The sequence below is a fragment of the Catharus ustulatus genome, chromosome 21 (genome assembly GCF_009819885.2).
Source record: "Catharus ustulatus isolate bCatUst1 chromosome 21, bCatUst1.pri.v2, whole genome shotgun sequence".
Lineage (NCBI taxonomy): Eukaryota > Metazoa > Chordata > Aves > Passeriformes > Turdidae > Catharus > Catharus ustulatus.
Window position 1 is genome coordinate 1,559,086 of NC_046241.1, and position 15,592 is coordinate 1,574,677.

Here is a 15,592-nt window from a genome sequence, read left to right on the forward strand (position 1 = left end):
TTTCTCATACGCTGTGAGAAGTGATCAGCAAAGAGCTTTGCCCTTTCCAGAGTCTTCATTGACATCTGAGTTAGCACTGCCTGACATGGACAAGCCTCACCTCCATGAAACTCAGGCACGGGAACTCTTGGGTCATGTTTTGAAAGCTTTCTTTTTGAGCACAGTAGCTAAATGCCTGGGTTTAACTGAGAGCTGAGGATGGAGATCACCTGAAGAACTGAAGATGTGGTTTGTCTCTCCAGACACTCACCGTGGCCACACTTCAGCAGCTGCTCTTGTCATGCTGATCATAGTGAATTCCTGTGCTGCTGTTACTCAATTCCCTGCTGCTCACTCTCTGCCACCAGAAATAGGTATTAGTGCCCATAAGTGGCTGTTAATCCCGGCATAATGGCTCTCACATGGGCTTGCCAAGTCAGACATGGTGGTTGCCAGTTCCCAGGAATTTGCCTGCGGTGCAGCTGTCTGAGCCAAGCTCCCTGGATTGTGCTTGGGAAATGCCGGTGCAAACAATACAGCACTCCTTGGGAGGAAAAAAGCTGTGAGTAATGCTCACAAGAGTGCAAGCAAGCAGAGGCTGAAGGATTTCCTCTTTAGCAACAAAATGGAGAAAACATAAGCTTTCCAGAGACATCCCCTCTCTGCTGTTTGGCCCCACTCTGACTGGGATGCCAGTAGAACATGAAGGGAGAGCTAACTGGAGAGCTACAGCCTTCTTCTGGGCATGCAGGTGTTGTTAGCTGTGCAGTGCATGTTTCTGTGAGGCCTTGGGAGTCTGAGCATTTACACTGAGACACTGGACTGGCCTTGCTTAAATTGAGGTTTGAGCTGTGTGCATTTAAGGAGAGACCATCAAGTGTTGTCCTTTTTCTGTGTTCCATGTCCCATCCTGTGCACAAGTGGGCACTTTGTCTCTGCTGTGTGGAAAGGACTCACGTTTTGCAAGTGGAAGGACCAGCCCAGGGGAGTCTGTGATGTGTGGCTTTGGTGGCAATCTGCTGGATGATTTTTTGCTGGCAGCAGCAGAGATGCTTTGGGATCTGTTAATGTCGTGCTCTGGTTTTATCCTTTAGCATTTGCCGAACGGCGTGAGAGGAGCTTCAGCAGGTCCTGGAGTGACCCGACTCCCATCAAAGCTGATCCCTTCCATGACTCTCGAGAAAGTGAGTTCTGAGTCCTTTGAGCTTCCTCCTGTGGGCAAACCCTCCAGCAGTTGCTGACTGGAGTCCCACTGGAGTAACTCCTCTGTGCCCTTCTGTCCTGTCTGTGATCCTTTTTTAGTTTCCTGAGATCGGAGCAGGTAACGCTCCAGGTGTATGCACCTGTTCATCTGTGTGTACCTGTATTTATTTGTAGAGCACCACTCATTCAACCTCAGGTTATTGAGCAGTTGCCAAAGGGTACCCAGTGGTACAGCTCTCTTACAGTCCTCTGTTGCCATCATCCCTTATCCTCTTGGCACCAAAACAACCTCTCTGGAAGCTCGCCAGTCCAAGGCTGCCTTTACCATAGTGGGGCTAACATGGCTTCCCATGCAGGAGCCCCTTCTGAGCTCTTTCCTAGCCTGGAATAGCTCAAGAACACAGCTGATGAGATGGAGCTTTGATCTCCTGCACAGGTGATGGCTTGGGGCAATCTGATCTTCATTTGGGCTGCCAGGAATCCCTCTGGGAATCCCCAGTAATGCTGCCATGTTCTGCTTGAGGGGTCTCAGATGCTGTTGTGTTCATTTACAAGAAGGAATGCCAGCATCTTCCCACTGTATTCTTATAAAGGGAATGGCTGTTTTACACAGATTTTATTGCAAGCCTGTAGGCAGGAGCTTAGTGGATATGAGTTTGCCCATGTTGAAATGAATTTCATTGATGAAATGTCCTGATCTACCAGGTAAGCACGAGATCTGGCCCTGCTAGGTGTAGAAGAGCCAGGTTGCAGGGGGAGGTGTATGAAAGGCAGTCTGGCTCTTCCCTGCTCTCTCAGCTGCCTGAAGGTGGATGGAAAAGCCATGGAAAAGCTGTGGTTCACACAGGCTCCAGGCACTGCCCAGCGACACTTGGACATCCCCAAAGACACAAACAGTGGCACCTCAGTTCTCTTTCCTCAGTCCAGCAACCATCTTTGTTTTTAACCTTTAATGGTCAATTATATTCCTTCCAGATGTTTTTTTCCCCAGGAGCATTGAAGGCCAACAGGTAAGGTTGTTTTGAAGAGCAAGTTCAAGTCTACTGTTGCAATATGACTGTGTTTGTTGCAGCTGTCCTCACGCACGCTCTAAGACTTCTCTGCCAGGATCAGTCTGACCAACAAGGCAGATTTTCTTTTTAATCCCTCAAAAGATGTAGTCAGAGCAGTAATTACTACAAGGAGACCAGCTTTGAAGTCTTTGGACTTTTGCTTATCAGCCTGGCAGTGCTGAAGTGTAGAGAGTCTGTCTGTGTTCTGTCTCCTTCCCCATTTCTGGAGTGACAGGGTGACTGTTGTGACTTAGCATTTGAAAACCAAGCTTGGTGACTGCAAGAGTGATGAAGTTTTGTGACATGTGGTGTGAGCTCTCTGTGCACTCTTCATTTGTTACATGTTTGTCTGTTTGAAGACACCAGCCCCAGAGTGGTGTCTGTCACTCTGTGGGTGACACGAGTGTCGTGGCACCTCTTGTGAGGAAGCTGCCAAGGCAGGATGGAGTGGGGAAGGCTGTTCTGCCCTTGTGATGCTCCCTGTGTTCTGGCAGGCCATGACCTTCAGGATTCCTGCGGGACTCTGGATGGTGACTTTGACTTGAACTGGGAAGCAGAAAAGGAACTTGAAGCCATGGCATGTGATGGAGAAGACTTCATTCCACCAAAAATAATGGTGAGAGTTTCCAGCTTATTCTCTGCCTGTCCTTTCAGTGCTGCTAAGTTCAGGATTTTCAAGTCTGTTGTATAAGCACTGCCTCAGGTGTCTGTGAGGGTCACTCAGAGGTGAACCATGACACAAAATGGCTTCAGGTCTGTTATTGCTGGGGGTAATGCATTGAAAGAAAACTAGAAGGAGGGATGTGTAGTCCAAATCAGAGCAGGACTAACACCAACACAGAACCAAGTCAGCCTAAGGCTTGTTAACCCTGAAAATAGAGACCTGAGCACCACTGCCAACTCTGCTCCCACAGTGAGGAACTGAGGGGGTTGGAATCACAGCAGAGTCCAGAGTTCTGCTGCTGCTGGAGCCAGCTGAGGCTTCAGCCAGAGCTATCAGGCACTGTCTGACACCTGCAGCCCTGTGCCTGGTGCAGTGCCAGCCCTTGGCTGGACCTTGTGCAGGTCCCACCAGACACTGAACATTCTGTACAGCCAAAAGGAGCTTTTTCAGGAGTGATCCTTGCTGGGATACAGCCATCCATGGTGGTGCTTCATCTTCTGTGCACCCCAGTCTCCCCTTTCCAGACTGTTCTGGGCCCAGTGCAGCCTGAGGGCAGAGCTGTGTACTCATGTGTTGAGAGTCAAGGAGATGGTGACACTCAGGGGCTCTTGACAGGCCTGGGGGTGCTCTGGGCTGGAAACTTTTTTTGGGATGTGGATGGACTGGGTTAGCTGCTGCCTCTAGTTAAACACCTGAGAACAGCTGAACAGGGCACTGTTTTATGATCTTTGTGCTTCTGTCCAGACTCTACTGTCTTCTCCTTATGCTGTTGCACCATTTTTTCCCCTTTGCAGCTCATTTCTTCCAAGGTGCCCAAAGCAGAATATGTCCCAACAATTATCCGCAGGGACGATCCCTCCATCATCCCCATCCTCTATGTAAGTAAATCACTTCTGCTGTGAGTGAGAACAGGAGTCTCACAGAGACTTTTTTCCTTCCCTAGTTCCTGTTAGGGTGACTCCAAAATGCTGATGTGATTTGGAAGAGCTGTCAGGAAGCTTGGGGGTGTATTGAACCCAGCTTTGGGGTCTGGGGTAGCTTTGTGGGGGCTCAGGTCTAGGTGGAATAGTCAGGTGGGTGGAAATAGCACACATGGGCTCTGGGATCTGCAGCCCAATCAAGCTGCATGGGAGGATTATCAAGGGAAGGCAGGGCAGGCATTGCCAGGATTGGGGCTCCTCCTTATGCTCATCCTTGGTATAAGCAGCACCTGAGAGCTCGGTAGTGAGCCACTACCCCACGTGCAGTGGAGCATCCCTTCAGTCATTAATTGAACTCTGACTTTTCACTGCAATCTGGCCTGAGCAGGTGTCTGAAACTGCAGTGAGGAGTCAAGGGTTTCTTTTTCCTAATGACTGAATTTGGAAGGGAAGGTGGGACTGAGAGCCCAGCAAGGCCAGTGTCAGCAGGCAGTGCTGCTGGGGCTCAGCCTTGCTGGTCTTGCCTCTCTTCCTTGGAGGGTTATTCACTTGTCCTGATCACCTGCTATGGCAGAGGCAGCTGTGCTGAGAGTGCAGCTGTTTGTCAGCCAGCTTGGACAGGGGTAAAGCCAGAGAGTAGCTGCAAAACATGGGCCAAATTGGCATTGCTGATGTTGGCTGCATCTGAGGGACAGTCTGTGCTTTGGATGTGTCTGCACATTCAGCTTCAGGCCTTCAGGTGGATTTGATCTTTATGGACTGTTCAGTCTTCAGCTTCTGTGCTTTAGGGTGAGGGTTACTGCTGCTGTGACCAGCAGCCATCAGTTGGTGTAAATGTGCTGTTAAAGCATCCTTGGAATGGGATTGTGTGGTTATTAGGGAGCTGGTGGAGTGACAGTGAACCTTTATGTGTCTTCTGTCTTGGTTTCCAGGACCATGAACACGCCACCTTTGATGACATCCTGGGTACGTGAGCATTACCTCCTTTCATTTCCTGCCCATTGCAAATGTAACCATCAATATTTAAGTCACTCAGCTGCTCTGTGCTTCAGCTGCCACTCACAGAGGTGTTTTTGTCACCCCAGTGACCCCTGGCAGTCAGTCAGCTGCTCTTGGATGTGCTGCTGTAATAAGCATTCACTTCTGTGGCTGTTTTCTGTGCTGAACTCATGGTTTGTGGCAGGGAAACTGAGGCACAGGGCAGCAGGTGCCTGTTCATTGTACCTGTGGTGGGGAGGGGGAGCAGTCACAGAGGGCCAGGAGGGCTGGGTCTGTTCTGGAGCTGTGGTCACTACAGAGCAGTGTCTGGTGCTGTTCCATCCCTTTTCTGCCCTGTCACCTGCTGACATTTCCTGCTCCCCTCAGCATCTTTGGCATGTACTGAGCACCCCTGCCAGCTGCACATCTTCCTGCCCTCAAGACTAAGTGTAAAGAAATAATCTTATTTTGACTTTTGTCTATGGTTCATCTTTTCCAACTTTTTTTTTTTCCCCCAGAGGAAATAGAGAAGAAACTTAACATTTATCGGAAAGGCTGCAAAATCTGGAAGATGCTGATATTTTGCCAGGTACATGAAAGTTGTTGAACATTTGGGTGATTTGTTACAAATTTGTCTTTTTCTATGGGGAAAATGACATAGAGGAACCAATATCCCAAAGTCAGCTTGCACTAAAGTCGCTGCCAAGGCACAGCTTTCACTTCCCATTTCCCAGACATGCAGCAATCTGAAGTTGCTGTGACAGCAGGAAATCAAATCTGATTTAGTAAGGTCAAGTCAAGAGCTGGACTGATTCTGACCCCAGACAAACCAACACTGACATAGAAAGGATTCCAGAGACAAGAACAAGCACTTGCAGTGTCACAGTTATGGTTTCCATCCAGCTTCAGTGTGACAGTGATGGTGGTGTGTCTGGCAGATGGCTCAGCTGGGCCAGAGGATGCAGGAAAAGGGTCAGGCTGGAGCTGTGGCTGGGGCAGGTCCAGGCCCTGCTGGATTTGGAGGTTGCTGGGGACTTCCTTCCCAAGTTTGCTGTTCCTCCTGGTGGTCAGCTGTGCCTTGAGAAGTGAGGGAGGTGACCTGACTTAACTCCCTCCATGTGCCCAGTGCTGCAGAGGAGCAGCTTTGCTGCACACTGGCCTGGAGATTGTGACTTTTAATGTTCCTGGTGTTGTGTCAATCTGTTCATGCCCCCTGCTGCCTGAGTCCAGTTCCTCTGCAGTGCTGCTGTCCCTGCTGTGCTCAGCTTCTCTTCTGCCCACCCCAGCATCCCCAAGTGCCAGGGACTTTCTTGTCTTCCCTATTACTCTCCAGCCACCCACAGTGGCGTTTTTAATCTATTATTGTGCCTTTCTAGAGTGATGTGGGCACAGAACAGCAAAACCCAGGGAATCCAGCCCCCAGCACACTGCCTGTGTGTGGATGCTCTGCCCGCAGTGCAGGGCTGCCCTACTCCCTTGTGGCACTTCTGGGAATGGCTGGGCAGGACAGGAGTGGCATCGGGGGTTTGTTTCCTCGGGCCCGTGCAGAGGGGTTCCCATCTGTCTGTCTCTCTTGCAGGGAGGCCCCGGGCACTTGTACTTGTTAAAGAACAAAGTCGCCACTTTCGCCAAAGTGGAGAAGGAGGAAGATCTGATCCTGTGAGTGGCTCTGTTGTGTTCTGGGCTGGCATGGAGTTTTTCTGCTGGGTTTACTCAATGTTTGCAGCACATGGTGGAGCAGGAGAAGTGAGGAGAGCTGGGGTGGCTTGGTCAGGGGAGGAGGAGGCTGAGGAGACGCTGAATAGCAGCTCACAGTTCATTCAGGGGTGACAGCAAAGGTGGCAGAGCTGAGCTTGTCCCTGGAGTGCTGCAGCCCTGTCACCAGATTTATACTTCTACCTGAGTCTATGTGGATAGAGACTGTCAAAAGAGGAGGGGAAAAAAAAGGATATTTATTCTACTGAAAACATCTTTGCTGACCAGAAATGAGAACATGCACCCCGAGCCTCTGGTGCTGTGATACCATTGCTAAGCTGGTGACTATGGCAGAAAGCCAAGTGTTCCCCACAGCTGACTCTGGCCAAGGGGAAATGGAATTTGTCTCTGCAAAGCTTGCTCAAAGTCCAGCTTGTTATTGAGGAGGCTTTTCACTAACATGCCAGCTTTCAGCTTGGAGTGCTGAGCAATTTTGCTGCTCCTTGCAGAGAGTAAAGTTTTGCCTGTTTTGCTGCCTACTCGCTTGTGCTGGCTCAGACTTGCTTGGCTAACAGTGCCTGGCTGTGGGGGAGAGGATGTACACCAACCTGCTCCTACACAACTTTTTGTTGGCATGAGAACTGAGTATTAAAATCAACATCTGCTCAGCAGTCTCATGCCCTGGCACAAACACTGGCTGTGGAATTCTCCAGCACGTGTGCACATCCACGATTCTGAGCACATCCCAGGCATAGCTGCTCCCAAGCTGATAAATCAGGGATCTGCAGAAAACTGTAAACACAGAGCTGAAAGTTTAGGAGCTTGGAATTGAACATCTCCATCCAACCTGTGTTTTCCTGAGAGGCAGTGCTGAGGAAAGCTGAGGGTGCAGACTGGCTGGAACACCCATGGAGGAATTTCTGGGCTTTAGAGCCTCCCAAAAGTCTGCTCCAACTCTCTGCCCAGGGGAGGGGGTCGTGTTTCACATCCCTCAGACACTGAGTGCCTGGTCACAGTCACCACACATCAAGTGGGGGTGACTGTGGGCAGCACCAAGCACAGGCTGACATGGCTGGGCTGTGTTGTCTCACTCAGAACAATCTCTCCAGCTGTTCCCTGCTGATTTCATGCCCTGGAAATGAACCAGTGCACTGAGAACCCTCGTGTTCAGAAAGAGCAGTTGTTGGTAGAAATGAGAAAGAGGAAGCTGGAGGGATGCTTGGTAAAATTGTCACTCCAGAAGCACTCCTGGGGGACTTAGCTCCTTTCTCCTTACCTTGGAGTTCCCTTTGCCCAATGGGCTGCTCCTCCTTTTCGGCCAGTGACTTAGACCCGCTCCTCAGGCCCTGGCTCTGCCCCTGTTCTTTCTTGTCTGAGATCCAGTGGCTCTTCCTGAGCAGTTTCCTGCCCAGGCTACAAACCCTGGGCCATGTGTGAGTGCTGAGTGCACACATCCTTGCTATGAGGAGAGATTTTTTTTTTTTTAAATGATGTGTTCTGTTTTTTCCAGCTTCTGGAAGAGGTTGAGCCGGCTGATGAGTAAAGTCAATCCTGAACCAAATATCATCCACATCATGGGCTGCTATGTTCTTGGAAACCCCAATGGGGAGAAGGTAGGAGCTTGTGGGTTACCCCTGGAATATTTGCTGGGCCCAGGGAGGACAGAGTCACACTGGGAGCTCTAAATCTGCCTCTTCTGCTGGGTGGGAATGTGAGTGGGAGAGCCACCCTCTGGATTGTGGGGCAGGGAAGGAAGGATTAGTGATATGCAGGACAAATAACTGAAACCTTTGAGGAGAAGAGTTGTTCAAAGTACTTGGTTTATTTATTTACTGGTGAGATAGATAATTTAAAGGACATGGGTGGAAGGTTTTCCAGAACAAAGGTGGGCAGTTCTGGGTGCTCAGGAGTCATCATTGTTTTCACTGTTAACTCTGATATGTTGTTTTCCTTTCAGCTATTTCAGAATCTGAAAAACTTAATGAATCCTTATAGGGTTGCCTTTGAGTCTCCACTTGAACTATCAGCTCAAGGTAATTTATTTCCTGAACAAAAATGCACACACACACACCTTGCTAACCAGTCTGCCTCCTTCAGGGGACATCTTCATCAAAAAGCAGTTTTGACTCCCTTAAGTCCTGCCATGGTCTTTGTTTAACTTGTAACCACCCTGTGTGGTTCAGCTGCTGCTCCTGGCTTTCCCCTTGCAGTTCCTGCATATGTTCACATTTCAAATGCCCTGTTTGTTGTGCCTGAGGCTGCAGAGGCCTTTCCCAGGATCCTGGCAATGCAAAGGAGACAGGCTGAGTGTAGGAGAATCCATCATTACTAGGGCGTGAGGAGTCTGTGGGGGAAATCACATGGAGCAGAGCCTTTTCTGTTGCCAGGTGTGCTGGGGTCTCTTCTGCAGAGCTCAAACCACTGGCACCAAGTGAATTGTGTAAATAAGCAACTGGGATATGGCCCATCAGAGCCATTCTACAGCTCAGTCAGCTGTCTCTTTTCCCTTTTTTGTTTCCTGTAGCTCAGATGTTTCAAGAAGCTACAGGATTTTTCCTGTTTGCTGATCAATGTCAGTAATTCACAGTGCAGTTTCACAAGCAACAGATTCTGCATTTGCCTGTGTTCTTTTATCTTTGCTGCAGTTCTTGGCAGATAAAACCATGCAGGATTCAGCTGTAGGCACTTCTCTGCTGCCCCCAGCTCTGGTCTCAGCATTGCTGGGTTTTCCTTACCTCCCTTCACCCTCAGGAATGTGCAGGAGTTGAGCACATTGGTGCTGAGCTGTGCAGAGTTCACAGAATCAGTCACAGATTGGTTTGGGTTGGAAAGGACCTTAAGGATCACCCAGTTCAGCCCTTCCCTGAGCAGGGACACCTGCCCTAGCCCAGGCTGTTCAGTTCTCTGTGTGTGATCAGTTCAGCTGCACAGGTCCCAGAGCAAACACGCTCCCATGTGTCCAGGAGCAGCTTGCAGGGAAATTCCTGGTGTTTGGGCAGCTCAGCAGGCCAGGCAGTGAGTTCTGTGTGCAGGCATTAAAGCAGCTGAGCTGGAGAATACGTCTGAATTTATCCCCTTGATCAGTCTGGGACGTACTAAGAGTGTACCCTTGTAATCCTTTGCAAAGTCATCTAAAACTAATCTTAATCAGGCCTCACAAGTGAAAATCCCCTCCTTGAGCCCTGTCTGAGTTCAGGGTTGTTTGCCCTTGTATTTCCAAATGCACCTCCTGGCTGCCTGTGAGACCCCCTTCAGTCAGAGGGGCTGGGGGCACAGCTGGCACTGCTGTGTGCTGGGAGCTCATTGCTGGGAGCACAGACAGGAGCAGGACAGGGGTGGCCTGGTCATTTAAAAAAAATACACATTTTTAAATTTGAATTTTCAGTGTTAATTATTTTCAGTGTTTCTTTACAAGGAGTTAACTCTTGGTTTACAGCCTCTGAAGTCCCTGTGCCTCAACAGGCTGTGGCTGATCCTGTCCAGCCCCCAGCTCCCCTCAGCACTCAAAGCAGAGAGGTCAAAGTCTGGAGACAGACTTTGTGCTCAGTTCCTGCCCCCGGGGACAAACCCTGCCAAGGGATTACAGGGAGCTGTTCATGGTTGAGGAGATCTAAAAAGATGTTTGGTTCTCACGGGCCCCTCCACGTGCTCAGTGTCAGTGTTTGCCGTGGATGGGTCCCTGTGCCCTGCCCACAGCCGGCCTGGGGGTTTGTGCTGCTGAGTTCTGTCCCCTCTCCCTCGTGCTCCTTTCAGGGTGTGACCCCTCTGCCTCGTTTCACTTCTAGGTAAGCAAATGATTGAGACTTACTTTGACTTCCGCCTTTACCGCCTCTGGAAGACCCGCCAGCACTCCAAGCTATTGGATTACGATGACATTTTATGAGCTGGAGAAGACTTTGCAAGAGGAAGCTCATCACCAGTGTCCAAGAAGTCATGCTTTATTGCAGAGAGACTTTTTTATTGGCACAGGGAGCCCTTCACAGCCCTACAGGAGGCAGCAGTGCTAAAGGGAGGGAAGGAGGAGCCCTCGGAAGTGTCGGGAGGAAAAGTGTCCTGGGCCAAGAGAGACTGGAGGGAAGGGGGTGACAGTGACACCTCGCTGGCCTCGGTCCGAGCCCTGGGGCCTCAGGAGGAGCTGTGTGAAACGAGGACAGGATGGAGTTCCTGGCAGAACTGAGCTGTTTTGGGTCAGAATGGGCCAGATTTGATTCCAGGTCCTTTTAAAGACTTTTGAAGCTCAGGTTTTCTTACAAAAAAACACAAACCCAGTTAACCCATGCACTACAGTGAAGAAGTCACCAGAGCACAGAGGGAGCAGGGCGTTGTCCTGGTGGGACTTTCTGTGCTGGGAGTCCTGGAGAGCAAGGACTGCTACACCTACTCCTGCAAGCTTAGAGCAAGATCATCCCGTTTCCATGTGAATATATACTGGGATATAGAATTGAAATCTTCTTTTTTGTTTGTTTGTTTTGTTTAATAGAAAATAAGTGCAATTTTTATAGCGAGGGAGGGGTAAAATCCCTCCTGATATTTAATTAGTTAAAAATAACACACCATAACCAATAGATGAGGTATTTTTGGTCTGCTTGAAAATATATTCAGAATGGTAATATATCTTCTGTAGACATATTTAATCACCAGCAAACATGGTTTTAACATAAGTTAGCAGACCCTGCATGTCTGCTGCATTGGTTTGGTTCCTTTAAGAGTAGCTGTGCTGCACTACCTGTATGTGCTCACGAATGTATAGTTCTCCTCCAGTTAGCCACAACTTCATTACTTTCTATTTTGCTGCTTGCAAAACTATGGAACTTTAGTTTTGCTGAAATACTTTAGGTTAGAAACACGGGACCTGGCTGGGAAGCCTCGGTCAGGCTCGCTTTGGTATAAAAATGAATTAGAAATTAATAGCCATGGTAATTAATTGTTCATGCCAGTGATTTGCTGTGTGTTGGGAGAGGAGCTCTCTTCCTGTGTGGAGACCCCTCTGAGGGGGCTGAGCATTGAGGCATTTGGGAGAAATGCTTCTGGAGGGACACAGCACAGGCTTGGAGCATGAGTTTGACTCTTCTCTGTTCACTTGATTGCCAGTTGTTTGTGCATACCCCACCCCTTTTCCCCTGACCTGTTTCTTGGTCTGAGCTGCTCAGCCCCTTCCTGTGTAGGACAGAGAAAACCCCAAGCTCTGTCAGAGAGCCTGAGAGCCCAGGTCTGTGCTTGATATTTAATGGTATCTCTTGGAATATATTTATTTTTGTTTGGTTTGCTAAGGGGGTGCTTTTTCGATTTTGGGGATGGGGCTTATTTCACATTCTGCTGTCCTTTCAGAGGACAAATAGTACTTAGAGTCTTTGTAGGTCACTGGCAATTCTGGGAGGTTACACAAGTTATTTCTTTTACAAGCAAAGGAAGTAACAGGGAAGGATTACCTTATTTTCCTGGTATCTTGTTGATTGTGAAGTGAAGGAAAATACATGTACAAATCTTCTTTTAACTACTTACAAAGAGAACTTGGTGTTCTGATCTGTAGAGTCCTCCTTCCCCTGTGCCATACCTGTGGTTGTGATTTTGGGGAGCAGGCCCTTGGCTAGAACTGCTGAACCCTTTACATTTAGAGCAGTTTTATAGCAAAACTTTTGAAAAAATAATGTACATACAGTAAGGAGAGGAATAGGTGGAGAGAGATAGTTTAAAGTCACTGAAGGCCACACAGACAGGTGTGGGCTGTTGCCTCCCCCAGGCTGGGAGCTTTGGTAGCCACGTCTCATCCCTGGACTCAGTCAGGTTTGCCAGACTTACAGGGAAGGGGAGAACAGGCACCAGTCTGTAGCTTTTGGAAGAAAATGCTAGAAATAAAAGAAAACCCCAGATTTATGCCAATTACTGTTTAACATTGGAGATTCCACCAGCAGTGAGAGGTGGGAGCCAGAGGTGCAATGAAAGCACAAAGTCATGTTGTCTGGAGAAGGAAATGGTTGTGGGAGGATTAAAATGCTGATGCAAAACTCTCTCCCTTTCTGACCCTTTCACCTCCTAACTGGAGACAGGCAAACTGTTCTTCCTTTCTCAGATCCCAATTCAGTGAACTTGGTAGCATGAATGTAGCATTGTGGAACTATTGAAAATCTTATTTAACCCCCAAAGGGCCCATTTATGTATCCACTTGAGTGATTTCTCTGTAGAACTGTTGTATATCCTCACTGACCACTTGTAGTACTTGGGGTGCAAAGTAGAAGGTAGATTGTACAGTAATTTCTGTGTTGGAATGGACTATGGACTGTTCTCCTGATGCAGTTTATGGGATATGACAACTGATGAATGCATTTCCCTCCAAAGATCTATATTCCTCATAGCTTGTGATGTTTATGACATGAACATATTTTTTCCTTTGTAGCACTCATTTGCCTAAAGAGATGAAATTCTCTCAGAGCTGTGACTGGAATAGTGTTGTGATGTTTGATGTTGTGTGTGTGGCAGCGTCCTTGGAGTTAACCACTGGTGGCAGGAAAACTATTTTTTATTTCCCCTTTTCACTGGTGGGGTTTGTCAGGTGGCTGCTGGGAAAGGAGGGGCTCAGCAGAGGCAAATACAAAGTGTAATTATTTAAACTTCACAAGTAAAACTAGAGCCTGGAACTTCCTCAGTCAGACCACCCTGTGAAGGATGAGCCTAGCATGGTCCCAGCCAGGACAACTCCAACACCCATCATATTCCTCAGCCCTGTGCTCCTGCAGCATCTCCTGGGAATGCCAGGGCAGCCCTGATGGACTCGGCTCCCTGTGCCCCTGCAGCATCCCCAGAGGTGCTGGGGCTCCCTGCAGTGCCCTGCCCAGGGCAGCTGTGGCTGCTGGGCACACAGACTATCTCTCATTCCACTCCTACCTGTTCCTGCAGCCCTCACCACCCTGCTCTCGGGGTGTGTCTGAAACCAGTTCTGTCCTGTGCCGCCGGCTGTTCCGTGTGCCTGGGCTGGGTGAGCAAGGAGCAGCTCCATCCCCACTGCCCTGTTCCACCAGGAGCTGCTGCTGCTCCTCTGTGCTCTGGAACTGCCTTTAGAGGGGCAGGAGAGTTCACTGGTTCACTTGAAGAGAAGCAGATGAAACCCAGATGGCTGAATTGGGTGCCAGCCCTGGCTGTTCACCACTCATGGGTGGGGGTCTGTGCTGGACGTGTTGGATGTGACCCCCAGCCCTTGGGTCAGGCTGTTGTCACACCTGTTAACTGTGACAAATGTGTGATGGCTCGGGCTGGCAGTGTCACCTCCAGGAGAGGAGAGTGGCAGGAAGGCCTCAGCTGTCCCAGCCCTGCTTCTCAGCCTGGTTCACGAGCTGGGAGTGGCCCTGAGGATGTTCTGTGGTGCCTGCAGGGAATGTTCACTCAGCTGGAGATGACTGGGGCATCACAGCTTCTGTGGATGTGGCACTTTCAGAGAGGCTTTTCTCTTCTTCTCTTGTTTGGCTAGGAAGAAAAGGGAAGAAGAAAATTCAAGTTACACATGAGATGTAGAAATAAGTAGAAACAGATGAAGCTTTTTGCACCTCTGCTCATGCTGCAGCCACCAGTTTCCCTTTGCAACTGACCTCCAGGCCTGGGGTGGGAAACACAATTCCCAGATAATCCCTTCCTGTGTTAAAAAAACAAGCAGAAAAATCCTTGTAGCTCCAGCAAAACATCTGACTGCAGAAGGTACCCAGCCAGCTCATCCTGCCTGTGTGAGGACTCTGCTGTGGGATCCCACCTGCTCCCACCTCTGGAGCCACCAGAGCCAGTGGAAGGGCTCAACCTCTGTATGGGAAAGTCCAGGAAGGAATTTATTCTTCATTCCTCAGCCTGGACTTGCTGCCTGGAGCTCAGTACAGGGTTCCTGCTTCCAGTGGTGTGTCCATGTGCTCCCATGCCCTTGCCCCCAGGCTCTGTCCCCAGCTCTGGGGGTTGCTCCATGTGCAGGGAAGTGGGAGGCTGGGATGTGGTGTCCGGCTGCGTGAGCACCGCTCGGGATCCTGGCACAGATCCACCCCACAAACAGCTCCTGCTGCTCCTGCCTTGCTGACCTGTGCCTGGCAGTTCCTGTTCCCAGGCTCTGCTGGCAGGGCTGCTCTGCACCCTCAGCAGCACAAGTGGGGTTCGCTGAAAGAATGGAAAATGCTGGTTATAAACAGCCAGCCTGGCAGGACTGGGAGCGTCTCCTTAATCCCAGCCAGCCCCATGCTTAATCCCACTGGAGGTGGAATGGCAGGCTTGCTCTCCTCTCTTGGTCTGAGTGTAAACATTCAGCCCCTCACAAGCCAGCTGGAGTCACACTTGGTTATTAGCATTAATGTCTGAGTTCAGGATAAGTTATGTTGCTTTATGAATGAGAAAATCCTTCCAGGGCCCTTCCAGTTGGCACCTGCTCTCAGAACCCTCCACCAGGGATGTGTTGGGCTGTGTTCACCTTCTTGGGGAACCAGGCCCCACTGCCCACTACCTGGGCTCAGCTCAGCTCAGGTCCAGCTGAGTTGCTCTGTGCTCTGGGTTTTGCTGTGCCAGTTCCTGGAGCTAGGGACAGCCCTTCCTGAGGATCCCAGTGTCCTCCCAAGGGCTATTGAGTGGTGATACCATTTTCCACGTCATCTGTAAAGACTCTGTAATTCTGTATTTTGTACCACTGACCACAGCCTATCCCCAGCTTTCTGCATCTTCCATGGAAGTGTTTTTTAATTCTCATTCTGGAAACACAAGCCAAAGTCAACTGGAAACTGTTACTGGCAAATCAGCCTGTTATTGATGTCTGTGGGAGCTGAGGGAGTAAATGGGTGGTTTAATGGCCATGACCCTGATTGGGATCATTGTTATTCCCAGGTGATCCTGCTGTGTCATTGGCACAGTTAATGGTAGATAACTTTGCTAGGGCAGTGCATGATCTATCAAAGAGCACCAGGAACCAGCAGCAGCTTTGGTTCAGAAATAACTTCAGCCCAATTTACTGCCAGTGTGAGAAATGTAAAGACTGAAAGGAATAAACATTGTGGATGTTAAATGTAAAGAATCTGTCTGAAGAGAAACTACATTGCTTTTTTCCATAAATGTTTAGTAAATATTAAAGAACTAATGCAACCTAA

At 49.3% G+C, this 15,592-nt stretch overlaps 1 protein-coding gene across 4 annotated transcripts in view; it reads left to right on the forward strand.

Moving 5' to 3' along the window:
* NSMF (NMDA receptor synaptonuclear signaling and neuronal migration factor) overlaps positions 1–15,592 on the forward strand; it is a 47,992-nt gene extending 32,400 nt beyond the window's left edge. For 2 of the 4 annotated variants that reach the window (XM_033077213.2, XM_033077214.2), the window contains 9 exons: positions 1,074–1,163; positions 2,729–2,850; positions 3,693–3,776; positions 4,751–4,784; positions 5,315–5,385; positions 6,376–6,455; positions 8,002–8,104; positions 8,449–8,524; positions 10,277–15,592. In XM_033077213.2, coding sequence (XP_032933104.1) covers positions 1,074–1,163; positions 2,729–2,850; positions 3,693–3,776; positions 4,751–4,784; positions 5,315–5,385; positions 6,376–6,455; positions 8,002–8,104; positions 8,449–8,524; positions 10,277–10,374 — 758 coding nt within the window. In that variant the 3' untranslated portion in view covers positions 10,375–15,592. The remainder of the gene's footprint in view (positions 1–1,073; positions 1,164–2,728; positions 2,851–3,692; positions 3,777–4,750; positions 4,785–5,314; positions 5,386–6,375; positions 6,456–8,001; positions 8,105–8,448; positions 8,525–10,276) is intronic. The other 2 variants (XM_033077215.2, XM_033077216.2) reach the window with 1 other exon arrangement.